Below are 15,236 nucleotides of genomic sequence, written 5' to 3'. Positions count from 1 at the left end.
CTGAAAACTATTTGTTTTAGTGTGTTTTGAGCTGCTTCAACAATAAAATTATATAATCATGGCTCTATGCATATCTTTCGAGAACTCGTATTCTTGGTGATACTTAGGTTTAGGTGTGTCATTGAGAAACCCTCGTGGATGTACTGAACTCTTACAAAGTCGTTCGCCATTGTTGGCTGTAAGTAGAAAACCCTATGCACTCCGACATAACGGACTATATTTCACAATTGGATTGTCGTCGAGAAAATTTTTTAAAAAATATTCTTAAGTCGATTATAACTTCAGTGTGCTTTCAGAAACGTATTCAGTACCCTTACGATTTTTAAGCCATCGTATGTGTTCTTCATTGAATGGCACTAATTAGTAAATTTTTGCTTAGCTGAAACAGTTATTAAACTGATATCTGCCCAGTGGTACTTGTAGTCATATTTTTTTTCGTTTTAGGTAGTTACTGCTTAGAGAATTTAAAAAAAGCTAAATACCAGCTAGATACCAAATGGAATGCTCAGAATGCTTACAATTCCGTTGACAGATGGCGAAAAACGCAATCTCGTGTTGACATACGCACCATCTCTTTATAGCTCCAGTAATAGTTGGCTTCACTTTATTTTGCCAAATCAATTTTCGTTCAAATAATTTCAAAACCCATGTTCTTTTGTGAACTCGCCCTGTTTTCCTAAGTATTAAAATTAATCACGGCATGCTACTCATGCGTGGAGCAGCATCTGATTTGAAAGTTATGGCCGAATCTGTCGATGCGGTGTCTCGATCATCAGCTTCTGTAGTGCATACAGGAACAAATTTTCGAAAAACAAACAAAAACACGCCGGCTAACAAGAATAATAATACACCAAGTGATAATTTTAAGTCTCAGTCGCCATCGGAAGACAAGGCTATCAAATATGTTGGACTTCCTTGTGAAACTGATCACATGTACCACACCAACTTTGCTGACGACTCCAGCAAGTATCAGGAACTTGCCAATGAAGTTGCACACCTAAAAGAATTGGTTCTCTTCCATTTGGATCTCATTCAACAACAATCTGAATGCAATGCAGCAAAAGACAAGCAACTTTCTGCTCTGCGACATGAAAATGAAATGGTAATGGAGGTTTAGGTTCATATTCACCTCTTACATACACTAACGGGGAAGTTCTCGTTTCCCATTTTGCCAATTAAGCAAAAGTAATGTTTTCTGACAGGAATTCAAAAATAAATGTTTTTTTCTTTTTTAGTTGCGGCAAAAGTTGGAAAGAATGGAAAGAAGAGTGCAAATGCAGAATACGAAACAAAAGAATGACATACCTGTTGAGGAGAACCATGCATATGGCAAAATTACAGACACCTCTCTACCTCAGGGTGGTAGTGTAATTGTGGGTAACAGTGTTGCTACACAAACACAGTCCAAAGTTTCAGGTAGTTCTTCATTTCACATACCTGAACAGCAATCCTCCCCCAACTGTGACAAAATTTCAGCAGTTGAAGAAATCCCCCGAAAACGTATCAAAACATTGTTGCCAGTGCGAACAAAATCCTGCCCAAGTCCACCTCCGGCGAAACGGCGAAGAACGGCAAAATCATTAGAAACGGAAGAAGATCAGAAACATACAACGCATCTCGATGATAACATCCTAGATGATTTAATTAACCAAGCCGTCGAAGAAGGCGCCATCATCAACCTGACCGACACAAATGTTCCCAGTGACCATATTATTGAAGCAAAAGTTGTTTTGGAACCCTGTTCTCTACCTGCCTTATCACCCATTGGCGCAATTGAATCGACTCCCGCAGAACCTAATGTATTGGAGGCTCCTATTCATTCAGAACACAAGCGAATTCAGGAATGCCTGTCTCAAAAACCTCCTCTTCGTGAATCCGCCCATCTGAAAAAAGAAGCATTATTAACAACCGAAGAACCCTATTTAACCCATCTCGGGGAATGGTTTAACCAACCGGAAGTTTTAACTAATGAAGCTCAAGTGGAGGTAGTATACTAGCCGAATCACCAATGCCATCAGTTGAATGTAATCAAATTCCTTGTTAACTATACAGGTTCCTCGTTGGGTTATCAAACCGCTTTCCGGACGGACCTCAACCCATGGAATCGAAAACTTGGATGATGAAGTCTTTTCCAAACGCCATCAGAAGCACGAAACGGACGAGAAAAGGAGAAAACGGTACAAACACTAATAAAAATAGATTAAATTGCATGCGTGTTACGAAAACATAATCGTGTAGATAGTAACTCCTCGCTTGTGTCCCATTGATTTCACACCACGTCAAGTGACGATTAACCACACGAACATCCCTTAATTTATGGGCCCTTAAAGTCTGGCAAACTTTTGGTGCTTTAAAGTCCATAGAGCTTTTTAAATCTTTTTATTACCTTTGATTTATAGATGGGATCTGCAAAGGTTCCGCGAACAGCGTCGGTACGAGAAATTGCGTGCACGTTACGAGGGCGAAGATCGGTCCCAGGACCGTGTCCGAACTCATGCTCCCGTAGAAGTCTCTTCGTCCTCGTGCCTTGGCGCCAGTTGTAGTACACTCTGGGCCGGACCGGAAGATGTCACCCATGTCCAGGTGGAGCCATGGCTACCGGTCTCCGTTTTTGGTGCTCCCTTACCAAACATCGCGCCAGCGTGAGTTTGCCCAGACGGCGTTGATCCTTTCTAACCAATTAAATGACCGGTCCACCCTAACCCGACGGGAAGAAAATGTGCGGGGGGAAATCTGATGTAACCTTAAAAGGACAAAATTTTTGTACATAGTTGAGAAAGCCGCCCGGTCAGTCTCGCATTTGGAAAGAAAATGAACGCTAGAAGTTGTTTCTTGCTGATCGGTGACATCACGCTAAGAATGCATTTGAATAATTGACGTGGAAGCCTAGGCCATAAAGCGTGACGTCTCATCTAGAAGAAAACAACAAACAAACAATTTTATTTATTAATTTTTGTGTTTTATTTATTTTTAGAGAGTTTCAATTGCCATGGAGTAGCAGTCGGTCCGGCGATCTACAAGAACCATTAACCAAACGACGTCAGCGACGTTCCTATAAAGCAGACTGAAAACAAAAGAAGAATATTCATCTTCCTCTCAAGCACCGATCGTTGAATTGTTGTTCCACTTATAAGATTACATACACACAACATGATCATTTAAAATTAAAAAATAAATAACGACAGGCTCAATCTCACACGTACATTTCGAAAATTCGTTAAAAGTAAAAGATCTTTCTTCTTTGACAAAGTCTGTGAATTTTACGGTCTACCTATTTTCGTATTCACACAACACCCAACATTTTGCTTAAACTTTTGGGGTTCTCTTTTCTTACATTTAAAATGCCTAACGTTTTTTTTTTTGTTGAAATTTCATTTTCCATTGTTTTCTTTCTTACCTTTGATATTTTTTTCACTTCATTTTTTTTTTTTTTTTTTTTTTAAATTGCCAAACTTGAATGAATTATTTCATTTTTGAAAACAAGAAAGAAATGACGAATGTTTTTGTGGAAACGATTTTGGTGTATTTCGTGTCCGTCCTCATATTCTCCATCACAATAAGTTACACTTGTTCTTGTTCTTTTCAAAATTGTCCCCGTTTCCTCCGGGATATTTCCTTTTTTCCGAAATCTTTTTTAAATTTTTTTTTTCATTTTTATTTTTGAAAATTGGTATAGAGAAGGCACCTAGCATTAAGTCTTGTTTGCGTCACATTTCTTTTTCTCGTACTGGCAAGTGAGGTGAGTTACGGCGATTGAATGCGGTGGCTAAAAATTCATTTTTACCTTGGCCTGTTTGACCATTCCAGGTGTTGGGGTGTCCTTGTGTTGTCACCACATCCAATGGGTAACTCACGTCAGCAGCGGTCCAGACGGGGAAAGGAAAAGCGTGGACAGAGAGACACATAAAGAATTCCCAATCGAAAAGAAAGCGAATTATTAGCTGTAAAAGGGCAGAAAGAAATTGAGAGCGAAAAATGAGGCCAAATAGCAATTTTTTTTTTGTAAATCTTTCTTTTTCATAATTATCGCAAAAAAAAACAAAAAATAAGGGTGGTGGTGGTGGTGTAAGGCAACCCGCGGCATGGAATGTTGCGTTTTTTTATTAATATTAAGGAATGTTGCGTTTTTTTTTAATGTAAAAAAGAAACGCAACATTCCATACCAGGGGTTATTATTAGAAAGAAAACAGTAGATATAAGACAGAATAGTAAATCATCCGGCGGAAGCGTTGATTGGCCGTTGATGCTGCTCTTAATTCTGCTGTTTCGGTGCCGCAGTTGTTGCTGCTGCTGCCGTTTAAAAGCATTTCCTGTGGACGATGGAAGGTCCGGACTCGTCGTACTCTTGTTTGGAAATCCACATCTGCTGGAAGGTGGAGAGGGAGGCCAAGATGGAGCCACCGATCCAGACGGAGTATTTGCGCTCGGGGGGAGCGATGATCTTGATCTTCATGGTGGATGGAGCCAAAGCAGTGATCTCCTTCTGCATGCGGTCAGCGATGCCTGGGTACATGGTGGTGCCTCCAGACAAGACAGTGTTGGCGTACAGATCCTTACGGATGTCGACGTCGCACTTCATGATCGAGTTGTAAGTGGTCTCGTGGATGCCGCAAGATTCCATACCCAAGAAGCTGGGCTGGAAGAGGGCCTCGGGGCAACGGAACCGCTCATTGCCGATGGTGATGACCTGACCGTCGGGAAGCTCGTACGACTTCTCCAATGAAGTGGAAGAAGCGGCAGTAGCCATCTCCTGTTCGAAATCCAGAGCGACGTAGCAGAGTTTCTCCTTGATGTCACGAACGATTTCACGCTCGGCAGTGGTGGTGAAAGAGTAACCGCGCTCAGTCAGGATCTTCATCAGGTAGTCAGTCAGATCGCGGCCAGCGAGATCCAGACGCAAAATAGCGTGAGGAAGGGCGTAACCTTCGTAGATGGGGACAGTGTGGGAGACACCATCGCCGGAATCGAGCACGATACCGGTGGTACGACCAGAGGCGTACAGGGAGAGCACGGCCTGGATGGCGACGTACATGGCCGGTGTGTTGAAGGTCTCGAACATGATCTGTTTATTGTGTTTCATAACAGGTAAAAAGAAAAAAAACGTTAAATTGTAGGGTAAGATGGAATTTAACACCGAAGAATGAAACATACCTGGGTCATCTTCTCACGGTTGGCCTTAGGGTTGAGGGGGGCCTCGGTAAGGAGGACGGGGTGTTCCTCGGGGGCGACACGCAACTCATTGTAGAAGGTGTGGTGCCAGATCTTCTCCATGTCATCCCAGTTGGTGACGATGCCGTGCTCGATCGGGTACTTGACGGTCAAGATACCACGTTTGGATTGGGCCTCATCACCGACGTACGAGTCCTTCTGGCCCATACCCACCATGATGCCCTAATATGGAAATGCATTAGCTCACCGAACTAAAAGATTGACACAATTTAATCGAGTATTTTACCTGGTAACGGGGGCGACCGACAATGGATGGGAAGACGGCGCGAGGGGCGTCATCTCCGGCGAATCCAGCCTTGCACATACCGGATCCGTTGTCAACAACCAACGCTGCTACTTCATCGTCGCACATTTTGTTTTTTTGTGGATTTCTTGAGACGGACGAGACGTAAAAGTAAAAAAGGATTCGACGGAGGGGATCCCTATATGAAAATAAAACAGAATGGTTAGATATAGGGAAACGTAAAACAAAAGAAGTTCAAAATGACGCGCACTCGGTTAACGCCCCTCGTGCAACCACTTGTTGGCTCGATTCACACCCAATTCTTTTTTTTTTTTTTTTTTTTTTAACAATTCTCCCTTTACTATTCACTTGTGAAGGCACACTTCGACGATTCCGTTGAATTGACAAAATGAATATTAAAAATTTTGTTTCAAAGAAATCGAAAAATGAACTGTACGCGTCTGACAATTCTGTACAGAAAATGTTGGACAGAATGTGAATAAGTTTTTTAAAAAAGGAAAAAAAAGAAGAATCGAGTTGTTCTCAAAAGAGAAGAGAGGACCCACCTTGGTATCGAACTATTCCGTGCCGGGGTGCCGGTGCTAATGCGCTCGCTCACCACCGGCTGCCGGCTTTATATAGGGGGCGCTGCTATCAAAATCCGCAGCAGAGTCAGACAGAGACCTGCCCCACTGGCGTGTGGGGGCTAAAGCTATGGCAGTCACACACAGCCACTACAGTTTGCCCATATCGGGAAAGACTTTTACACGCTACACAGATATGGTCCTGAATCAGCCCTCTGAAAATGTGTGACGTCACAATGAGACAAGAACGGACACTTCTTCGTATTTATTGATATTCGCAATCAAATCCTTCCGTGGGTTTGAGCAATCATCTCTTGGTTTTTTTCTCCTTATTTCAATTATATGATTATCTTCTTATCTTACTGCTTATCATCTGCGAAATAACCCAGATAAGGACATGACGAGTAGCCAAATTGAGAAGCTCCACTACACGAATGTTTTTCGTATATTTTATTCTCATTTGACCTGAATGAATTTAATCGCCATTTTGAAATTGAGGTGGCCCGCCGGGATGATGAGCAAAAAGCAGACGAGTCGTTTTCGTTCTAGAAGAAAAAAAGAAAAAAAAATACACACGCAACAGGTTGTTGTCGCCGATCGTGCTCGGTGCTTCACCTGAGAGCGGCCATTTTGATTTTGTTAGGGGAGAGGGGAGAGAGACTGAGGAAAAAAAGTATAATGTACACGAACGGGAAAAAAAGCTTTGAGGTTTTTCAACGGTTTTTTTTACATCCCTTTAGATTTATTAGACTGACTACTTCGGTATAATAGTTTTTAAATATCCTTAAAATTAAGTTTAATCATCAAGAAGATGGCTCGTGTGTTATACATCTTTTTGGCGCGACGAAGAGAAAGTTCACCTGAATTGATTACAACAAAAGGTTTGAGGGGGGGGGGGGTTAAGACTTTGGAGGGAAAATAAGAGAAAATGGCTGAACTTTTTCGAGCTCGGGACTCTTCCCCTTGTTTCATCTTATTCCTCCCTCTTCCCCCCGTCATCATCATTTCCTTCTTTTTCCCCCTCCACTCGAACTGTTTTTTTTTTTTTATTTTATCATATTCTATTCGGCATTCCGATGGTGGGCCTTTTTTTTTTCTTTTTTTTTGCTCTCCCGTCTGTAAAGCTCTCTCTCAGCCAATCAGAGAGTACATGACCATAAAAGGCAATCCGACCGGCTTCCCCCCTCTTCCCAAAAGCCAAGAAAAAGCCGGTTCAATCCGTCAGGTGGCGTTTCTTCTCACACTGACTGGAGTGCCCGCTGCTTTGCTTTTTTCTCTCTAAAAATGGTCTTTTTTCTTTCACGTTTTAGTGGTAATATTTTTATTTACAACTACAAAGCAAGATGGCTGGTCATTCAACCGAATATTGGTCACATGATTTATATTTTTGAAACTTGTACGAATTCTCGTTGATGGACGATTATTGCTACTGTTTTGAAATATTTGATCATTAGAGTCGTTACAACTCGTTACGTTTCGATGGCCTCAGCTTGGCTTTTTTTTCCATACCTTAAAGCAGAAATGAATTGTGTGTGTTTTTTGTTCGACTCAAATGTCCATCTTTTTTTTTTGTTCTTTGATTATAACAACAGCTTGTTGAAACCCCCAACGGCGGACGCACAGACTAAATTCACGTCGTCTGGCAAGAGTTCTCCTTCTCGATCTTCTTCTTTTCGTCCTTAATTATTCTTCGGAACCAATTTCTCTCATTATTCTTTCGGCAGTGAGGCTAATCGTGTGGGACAGGTGGATTTTACGTATGACAAGTTCCCATCACTTGGTCGCATTGGTTACAGACAGAACGAGTTCGTACCATGTTAATTTGACTATCTCTCTGTGTCACATACAGAAAAAAAAAATGTTTATCTTGAATCACGCTCTGTTAAAGAAGAATTTAAGAACGATAGACAACTGTCCCGTTTTGCCAAGGACATGATTCGTTTCTTCCTTCCTGTTCGACTAATGTACATCATCAACTTTTTTCCCCCTCTTAAAACAACTAAAATGTGACTGACCGACCACATGGATGTTGGTTCACCCGTCAAAATGGCCGGGATGTTCATTGTTGTGTTCCGGCCAATGTGTTTAAAAAAAAAAAAAAAAAATCTCCGTTCGAGTTTACTATGTGGCAGCCAGAAGCGATGAAAGAGAGCAACAACCGAATCTTTTTTTTGGCGAAAAACGAATTAAAACGGTCGTGGCCGGCTCTTTTGTATGTCCTCCAGGAGAAAATCTAAAAGTTTTTGTTTCGTTATTTTTACGCTTCAAGAAATTTTCACTATTTAGACGCTTTCCGACAATTCCTTGTTTTTTTTTTCCCGACCGACAACAACGGCCATTTTTTTCTTTGGTAGTTCGTGTACACGTCACACACACACACTCTTGTGTGGTAATTTGACGAGGGGTAGTGTATGGCTTCAGGTCATCTTCATGTCCGGATAGTTTTTTTTATTTTTTCTTGTAAATAAACTGTCCAGCTGTCGAATAACTGTCGAAGACTAATAATGAATTTTTTTTGTTATTTTTCCAAGACTTGGCAATGGGGAAAAAAAAAGGGCCATTTTCAGTACGCCATTTTGAAAATGGGTTGACGCACATATCAAGATCATAAAGTGAGCGTGAGACCAAAACCTTTTTCTTTTATCAACTTAAGAAATAAATGAAATTGACCTTGGTCTTTGGGACTATGGGGATCTGGATGCACTCTGTAACACCATGTAAGGACATGTTTATTTTTCTTTTTTGTTCCCCACTCACACTTTGAACTAAAGAGATTTCGTCGTCTAGCAGAACATGAAGCAAAGGCTTGTTCTTATCAAAGTCTTTGAGAGAAAAAAGAACGTTTATTGTGTTGTTAATCTGGTTTAAAACAAAGTTCAAAACGGCCGTTGGAAACATGAGAATCATTTTTCAAAGAGTTTATATTTTAAAATCATTATTTTTAAAACTAGGGGAAAACAGCAGGAGAAAAAACAGTCCGACTTTGGTGGTGCGTTGAGAAGAAGAAGAACGTGACTTAATATGGTCAACTTCGTGTTTGTCCGACGTAAGGAGACGAAAGAAAGCGCGGGCACCGGTTTCAGTTTTTTTCTCTTGTGAACGTTTTCCTTCCAGCTCCTTCGTGAGATCCTCAATGTTCTGCCTTGAGATAGTTTTCGACACAATCGTTAGAAGATCCAGGCATTTCATAATGACTAAGATATCAACATTAGACATGCACTAACGAAACAGATGAATAACTATTATTATCTTTTGAAATGTCCTGTCAACATTTCATGCCCACTTAAAAGCCAACAGTCGGAAATATGAAGATATCGATTCTGTTGGGTCTGGTGGCCATCGTGGGTGATGTCAATAATCTGACATGAGTCATCAAGGACTAAGAGGCCGGCGAGTGACGTCACTTCCGTTTGAAATTAAGTAAATCCATTGCACAACGAATTGCAAGAATTTAATTGTTGTATCGTATCTTAGATATTGCTGCCAAGAAGCCAAAAAAACACTTAGCAGACGAATTGTCCAGGTGGCCAAATAAGAAATGTAGGTAACGAGGCGAGACGGTGTGGCGCTGCAGTCGTTTTTCACGCCGGCTCCCACGCCGCGTCGCTTGACCATATAAGGTAACAGAGTTTTTTTGTTTTGTTTTCTCGTACTGGGTGCGTATGTATATACGACATAGAAAGAAAAAATCATAAAAGAAGGCCACACCTCCATTCGGGATGGCCCACATTTGACACACAAAGTCACGTGACCTTGAAATAGAGGATTTTTCGTGCGTGAGACTTGCAGCAGTTGATGTACTCAAACGTCAGTTTCCTAGCTGCCGAACTGCTGCCAATTACCGTGTCGAGGTTTTGCTCGAAACAATTTATGCTGATGGAACTGAATGATCCGTTCCAATCGACTTACAGGAACAACTAAGTACAGGTAGCTATTGTTAATAACGCGACAGATTGCTGACGCGACCTGAAAGACTAAAAAGAACAAACACCTGGCTGATCATCCCAATGGCCATGAGCGAGTTGTTATAACAGAACATTTGACTGTGTATCGGCCACTACACCATGTGATGCCCGCAACCTGGGCTCGTGAAGATTCACATCACAGATGGATGAGCCCGTGATCTTTTTTTTTTTCAACAAAAAATGAGAACAAAAAGTAGGACGAGGCCACTGCACACGCGGCCCGAAGAGGCTGCCAACAGGATAGGGCATTTTCTGCCTGGCAGCCTTTGCACACATACGAAAGACGATGGTTCACGAACGGGCATCTCTCGTTCAGTATTTTTGTTTACCGTATAAAGTTCTACTTGCCTTATATGGTCATCTCTCGTTTCTTCATCGGTCGGGAGTCCTTATACTATTATTCCACCACCCAACCACCTTTCATGATCCAAAGTTCGCCTGGCGATCGAGTCGTGATCGAATGACACAGCAACGTTACCTGATACGGGATTCCGTGACGGCTGTCCTCGTTCCATAGTTAAAAGATATTTGAATCGGCAAAAAATAAAAATGGGCGAATGCATTCATTCCATAAACGATTGAGTAGGGGAAAAACAAAAAATATATCATAAGACATGACTGAATTTGGTGGTAACACACAGACTAACATTCGTTGGTTGATGGAGGTTTCCAAAATAAGTTAGAGGAAATCCCTCGTCAAGGTGAACACTACCCTGTTGTTATTTTTACCTTCTTTTTAACTCTTTTCTATTTGTTTATTGTATTTATTCGTCAAAAGAAGTGAGTTAGATCCTAAAAAGGGCGAGACGTCAAGTCATCATGATTTCTTCGTCTCTCTCTCTCTAAAAGAAAACTCTTTTCTCTCTGTTTCGTTAGGTTGACCATAAAGGGCCACGAAAGAAAAAAAACGAATCTCTATGGAGACTTTTTGGAACGCCGGTGTCTACAATATGCAGCACCGTCGAAAACGAGCGAGAAAGTGGCTGACGCGAACGCGCGCGCGCGCCCTGTAGATTACCTTACAAGGATTCCTCCACTGGTTGCTCGTGGAAAAAAAAAGAAAACCAACTAGTCCTCTCTCTTTTTCTGCCATACACGCAACGTCAAGAGATACTTCTCCACGTGGAAGAACAACAACCAGATAGTCTTGGGAAGGAAAATCTATTTGACTCACAATCTGCTGTCAGACACACATATATTGGGGTGAAAGGGTCTTTCGAAAAGGAGCCCATTTTTCTCTTGTTTTGGTCTACAGAAAAAAGAGTTCCTCCTCAAAACCCCTCCAAAAAAAGAGAAAGAAAAGGAGGAACTTCCATACAGGGTAAGAATCGTGTCGCTTGACCAAAGTCGTCTGCTATTTCGATAGGGGGTTAACAGATTCTTCGACATGATATTCGACTGACTTACAAAAATAAATATAGAAAGCTTGAACTTTTTACCGTTATAGTAATTATTATTAGTGAAAATAGTTTTCTCAATAAACGGAACTTTTGGAATCATTGTTGACTTGTGCGAAAGAGAGATTTCACGTCAGGCGCGGCATTGTTCGGTCTTATTATGGATCTGTATTTTTTTTTGCTCTGTAGAGAAAACCTTTCTCTCTATGACCTCGCGTGCACCGGCTCGTACAAGACCAAAACAGGCGCTATGCACAAAAGCCCTCGCCTCTCACCCTTACAGACAAAAAAAATTAAAACTTTCTTCAGTGACGATCAACCGAGAGCATTTTAAAATCCAGCAAACGTAGTACGTTCGTGATGCTTTTCATTTGGACGGAAATGCGTCGCTCAGAACGTGCGTATGTGCTTAACGATCTTCACGTTGCTCAATATGTGTCAGGCTCATCATCATAAAAGCGGCGCCCTTTTTCTTGAATGAGAAGCTTAATTTTATAGGCGGTAGATGACGCTAGATTCTGTGCTACATAATTTCGCGCCATCTATTATTCGAATGTCTAATGTTGTTAGTCTGTTTTTAATGGCGGCTGCGGGGGAATTTCAGCCCGTTAGGGATGACACAACAGGTTTTTTTAAATATCTAAATTAATAAAATATATCTAGTGACTAACAAAAACTTCCTTCCATCCTTATCTTGCAGGTGATTTATTCTTACCCGCATCACGACGGCCCGATGGCACTTGGAGGAAACCGAGAAGGGTGAAGGAAGGTTATGTCCCACAAGAAGAAGTCCCTGTGTACTGTATATATACTGATTCAGTAACTGAATGTACCCTCTAATATCTTGCATATGTTTTCTAGCTATGAAAGTAAGGGGAAACAATGGGCTAAATCCCAACCTACCTATCCTGTGGGTATGAGTCCTGCACTGATTGCTGCCCAAGCAGCACAGAATAAATCTGGGAAAAGTGAACAACCTTTAATACCAGGACTACCTCCAGCAGCCCAGCAGGCTGCCAAGAAAAAAAAAAAGAAAGCTAAACCAGAGACAGAAATCAAAGAGGTAACAGGAAAACTTGCAGGTTTTACCATCCAGGAACCAAACTTTGGTGTCCCAGCTCCTACTCGTGCACCTAAAGAGCCTAAACCTACTATAGCCGAAACCACCTCAGAACCACCTAGTACTGCAGATCCAGCCAAGAGGCTGAAAAACCTTAAGAAAAAGCTTAAGGAAATCGAAGCCCTTGAAGCCAAAATTAAAAGTGGTGAATTGAAAAATCCTGACAAAGACCAGACAGAGAAAATCAAGCGAAAAAAGGATGTTGTTAAAGAAATTAAGGAAACCGAAAAACTAATAAAGTGATGTTCGATATTGGACATGGCAATTCTCAAGACACCTTTGTGCAAAGCCAATTGTTGATCATTTTATTAACAAGAAATACACAAACACAACTCAAGGATTGCTAGGACCAACTTTATATGCATATTCCAGTGCTGTTTCAGCAATTTTGAGATCTTTTTCAATGCTCCTAGCCCAGTTGTCTACATCACCAACCTCCTTCAATGCAGAGCTAAAGTTCTCCACAAGCTGCAGCCACTGCTGAGCTTGTTTGGAAAAATTTGCAGCATTGCTTTGCAACTGACGGGCTTCATGGTCCAATTTCTTCTCATTCAGATAAGCCTGAGCAACACTGGAAAAAACTGTCATGTGAGTCATTTGAGAAATCCAACAGTTTTGTTTGAAATCAGGATTATGTACCCAACGTTCAGATGATCGACTAATGCATCTGTCAGATTACCCGCAGCTGTAAGCGCTTCTTTTCTCAACTCCTCTTTAGAAAAACGTAAATTTAGGTATGTTTTGTCTAGTTCAGATTATAAGTTATGTTTACCTCTCGTTTCTTTTTTTACCGCTTGTTTTGCCTGATGTTCTTTCAGCAAACTGGAGAGCATTTTTCTAAAAATGACTTTGTTTTGTGTACGTCTTCTTTCCAACAGGATCTTGAATAGCAACGTCATCTAGCGACGACAAAACTGATTATTATTTCAAAGTTTGGCGGGGAAGCCCGCTTACACAGGGCACTTATCAGTGAAAAGAATCGCCGGAAAGAAAAAATACGAAACAATGCATTTGATTGCTGTTGCGCATCTATTCCTTTTGCGGAAGTGAGCAATAGTCAGCTTGGATGCATGCCTGTCCAATCCTAATAGCGGTAATTAGGCTATATACACGTACAACTAGAAACCCTTCTGAGATAATGAAAAGTCTAATAACAGTTTTGCGTTTGTTCACCTTGACTACTTTATTCTAAATTTCTACAAAAGCTCTAGTAAAGAAAGAGATTAATTACATGTGAAAGCTCTACTGCTGACAAATTTTCAAGGACTTTCACAATTGCTTCCTCTACTGCAAGGAGAGAGATTGCTGGCCTTTGGCTTACCAACTACATACGACAGGTGTTAAATTTGGCAAGTACCATGGTCAGCTTATAATAGCCTATTTTTCTACTCGGGAAGTTTTAATAGTGAATTTTAAAATTTCGTGATTCTGAAACTGCAATTTGTTTAGCCCTGGGTAGATGCTGGCACTCTTTATGTGCTTGCTAATTAGCCCATGAAAGGCCACGGTCTGCTGCCAGGAAACAATCTGTTGGAGCGTGTCAAATTGATGAACGCTCCCACATCAATAGAAAAATTTTTCACTTTAAGCGTACATGCGGAAATACGATGATAAGCAATTGGGTTTTTTTATTTTTATTCAAGGTGGTTTTGGCGGGTGGTCAAGTGACGTGAAGAACTAAAAGTTAGGTTCATGGTCACCAGGTCGGTCAAGTAGCATTCGATTCAAAATGCCACATTTTCGTTACTAAGCGGCTATCCAGCGACTTCCTGGAAAGAATAACAATTACCTTTCGTTCATGTTTAAAAATTCTCCCCATTAAAAACCTTTTGCTTCATCCTTCTTAGGCAACTGATAGTACAAAAGACGTAATTTATGTGAAATCGTCTCCTTTGTTCAGAATAATGGCTATGTTATGAGTAACCATCTGCGTTATGTATGCTTAATGACTTGGAATAACGACAGAGCATCTTGAAGCATGCTCTTCCTTGCTAAGATTGTGTGATTCAAGGTTTTGTCTTTCGTTTAATTCAGCCACCTGAAATCTCATGAAATCAAAAGATTGAGATTAGATTTTGTTGGTCTGTAGTGTCTCGAGTGTGAAAGCCATTTCGAGCATGAACGTTTACGTTTGCCAGGTTGCACAGAAAAATCTTTGGCAATTTTTTCATGCTCTCATTTCCAAACGAAACTATTTGTTATTGCAATTGCCTGTAAAAATAAAAGCAGAAATTTCAACAAAATTATCAAATTTTGTTCAACAACAAAATGCAATTGTTTTTCAACTTGAATTTTTAATTGTTTTTTATTTTTTGGTGTGGTTTTATTCCGTGTAAAATAATGAAAATTTGGCAACATAACTGGAGAGGGGTAGGTCGTATCCTTGAACTGGGACGGGAATCGGATAAGGTCTATTGATCTAGAACATTTTAGGCGCCATTATCTAATCGTCACTTCGCTCGCTATGATGGTGGTCATTGATGGCCAGAACATCTGAAGTAGATCCTTTTGTTTCTGAGTTTCTTTTTGCTTCATTTACGGTGAACTCATTAACTATGATGGAGAAGAACTACTACTTTTGAACTGACACGAATAAATTTGTGATATTGCTCGATTGCATTATTATTTGAACTTGAGAGAACATTGGTGCGGAGTGGAAAAACGAGATGGCTGTTACGTGTCCTTCACAGCGAGGCGGCAAGCAGGGAAAGAGCACGG

The 15,236-nt window shown here is 40.9% G+C and overlaps 4 protein-coding genes across 4 annotated transcripts; 2 read left to right on the top strand and 2 right to left on the bottom strand.

The window, feature by feature from the left end:
• The first annotated feature begins 549 nt into the window (after window positions 1-549).
• Window positions 550-3,284, top strand: LOC130686462 (male-specific lethal 1 homolog). Its single transcript, XM_057509599.2, has 5 exons — window positions 550-1,102; window positions 1,236-1,985; window positions 2,053-2,177; window positions 2,400-2,642; window positions 2,975-3,284. The coding sequence occupies exons 1-5, from the start codon at window positions 701-703 to the stop codon at window positions 3,066-3,068; spliced, it is 1,614 nt and encodes a 537-aa protein (XP_057365582.1). The 5' UTR covers window positions 550-700; the 3' UTR covers window positions 3,069-3,284.
• A 1,011-nt stretch (window positions 3,285-4,295) lies between these two features.
• On the bottom strand, window positions 4,296-6,165 carry LOC130686470 (actin, clone 403-like). The gene is made up of 4 exons (XM_057509608.2): window positions 6,019-6,165; window positions 5,456-5,651; window positions 5,152-5,391; window positions 4,296-5,062 (listed from the first exon to the last, which is right to left on the bottom strand). Exons 2-4 carry the CDS (start codon window positions 5,579-5,581, stop codon window positions 4,298-4,300), a joined length of 1,131 nt encoding a protein of 376 aa, XP_057365591.1. The 5' UTR covers window positions 5,582-5,651; window positions 6,019-6,165; the 3' UTR covers window positions 4,296-4,297.
• A 5,701-nt stretch (window positions 6,166-11,866) lies between these two features.
• On the top strand, window positions 11,867-12,856 carry LOC130686482 (partner of Y14 and mago-like). The gene is made up of 3 exons (XM_057509623.2): window positions 11,867-12,024; window positions 12,099-12,195; window positions 12,260-12,856. The coding sequence occupies exons 1-3, from the start codon at window positions 11,904-11,906 to the stop codon at window positions 12,759-12,761; spliced, it is 720 nt and encodes a 239-aa protein (XP_057365606.2). The 5' UTR covers window positions 11,867-11,903; the 3' UTR covers window positions 12,762-12,856.
• On the bottom strand, window positions 12,811-13,423 carry LOC130686498 (biogenesis of lysosome-related organelles complex 1 subunit 1-like). Its single transcript, XM_057509641.2, has 3 exons — window positions 13,291-13,423; window positions 13,158-13,230; window positions 12,811-13,089 (listed from the first exon to the last, which is right to left on the bottom strand). The coding sequence occupies exons 1-3, from the start codon at window positions 13,415-13,417 to the stop codon at window positions 12,852-12,854; spliced, it is 438 nt and encodes a 145-aa protein (XP_057365624.2). The 5' UTR covers window positions 13,418-13,423; the 3' UTR covers window positions 12,811-12,851.
• Between the last annotated feature and the right edge of the window lie 1,813 nt (window positions 13,424-15,236).

This window comes from Daphnia carinata, chromosome 2, assembly GCF_022539665.2.
Source record: "Daphnia carinata strain CSIRO-1 chromosome 2, CSIRO_AGI_Dcar_HiC_V3, whole genome shotgun sequence".
In the NCBI taxonomy this organism is placed as follows: Eukaryota; Metazoa; Arthropoda; class Branchiopoda; order Diplostraca; family Daphniidae; genus Daphnia; species Daphnia carinata.
Note: the sequence above shows the minus strand (reverse complement) of the source record. Positions and strands in the feature narration are given on the sequence as shown.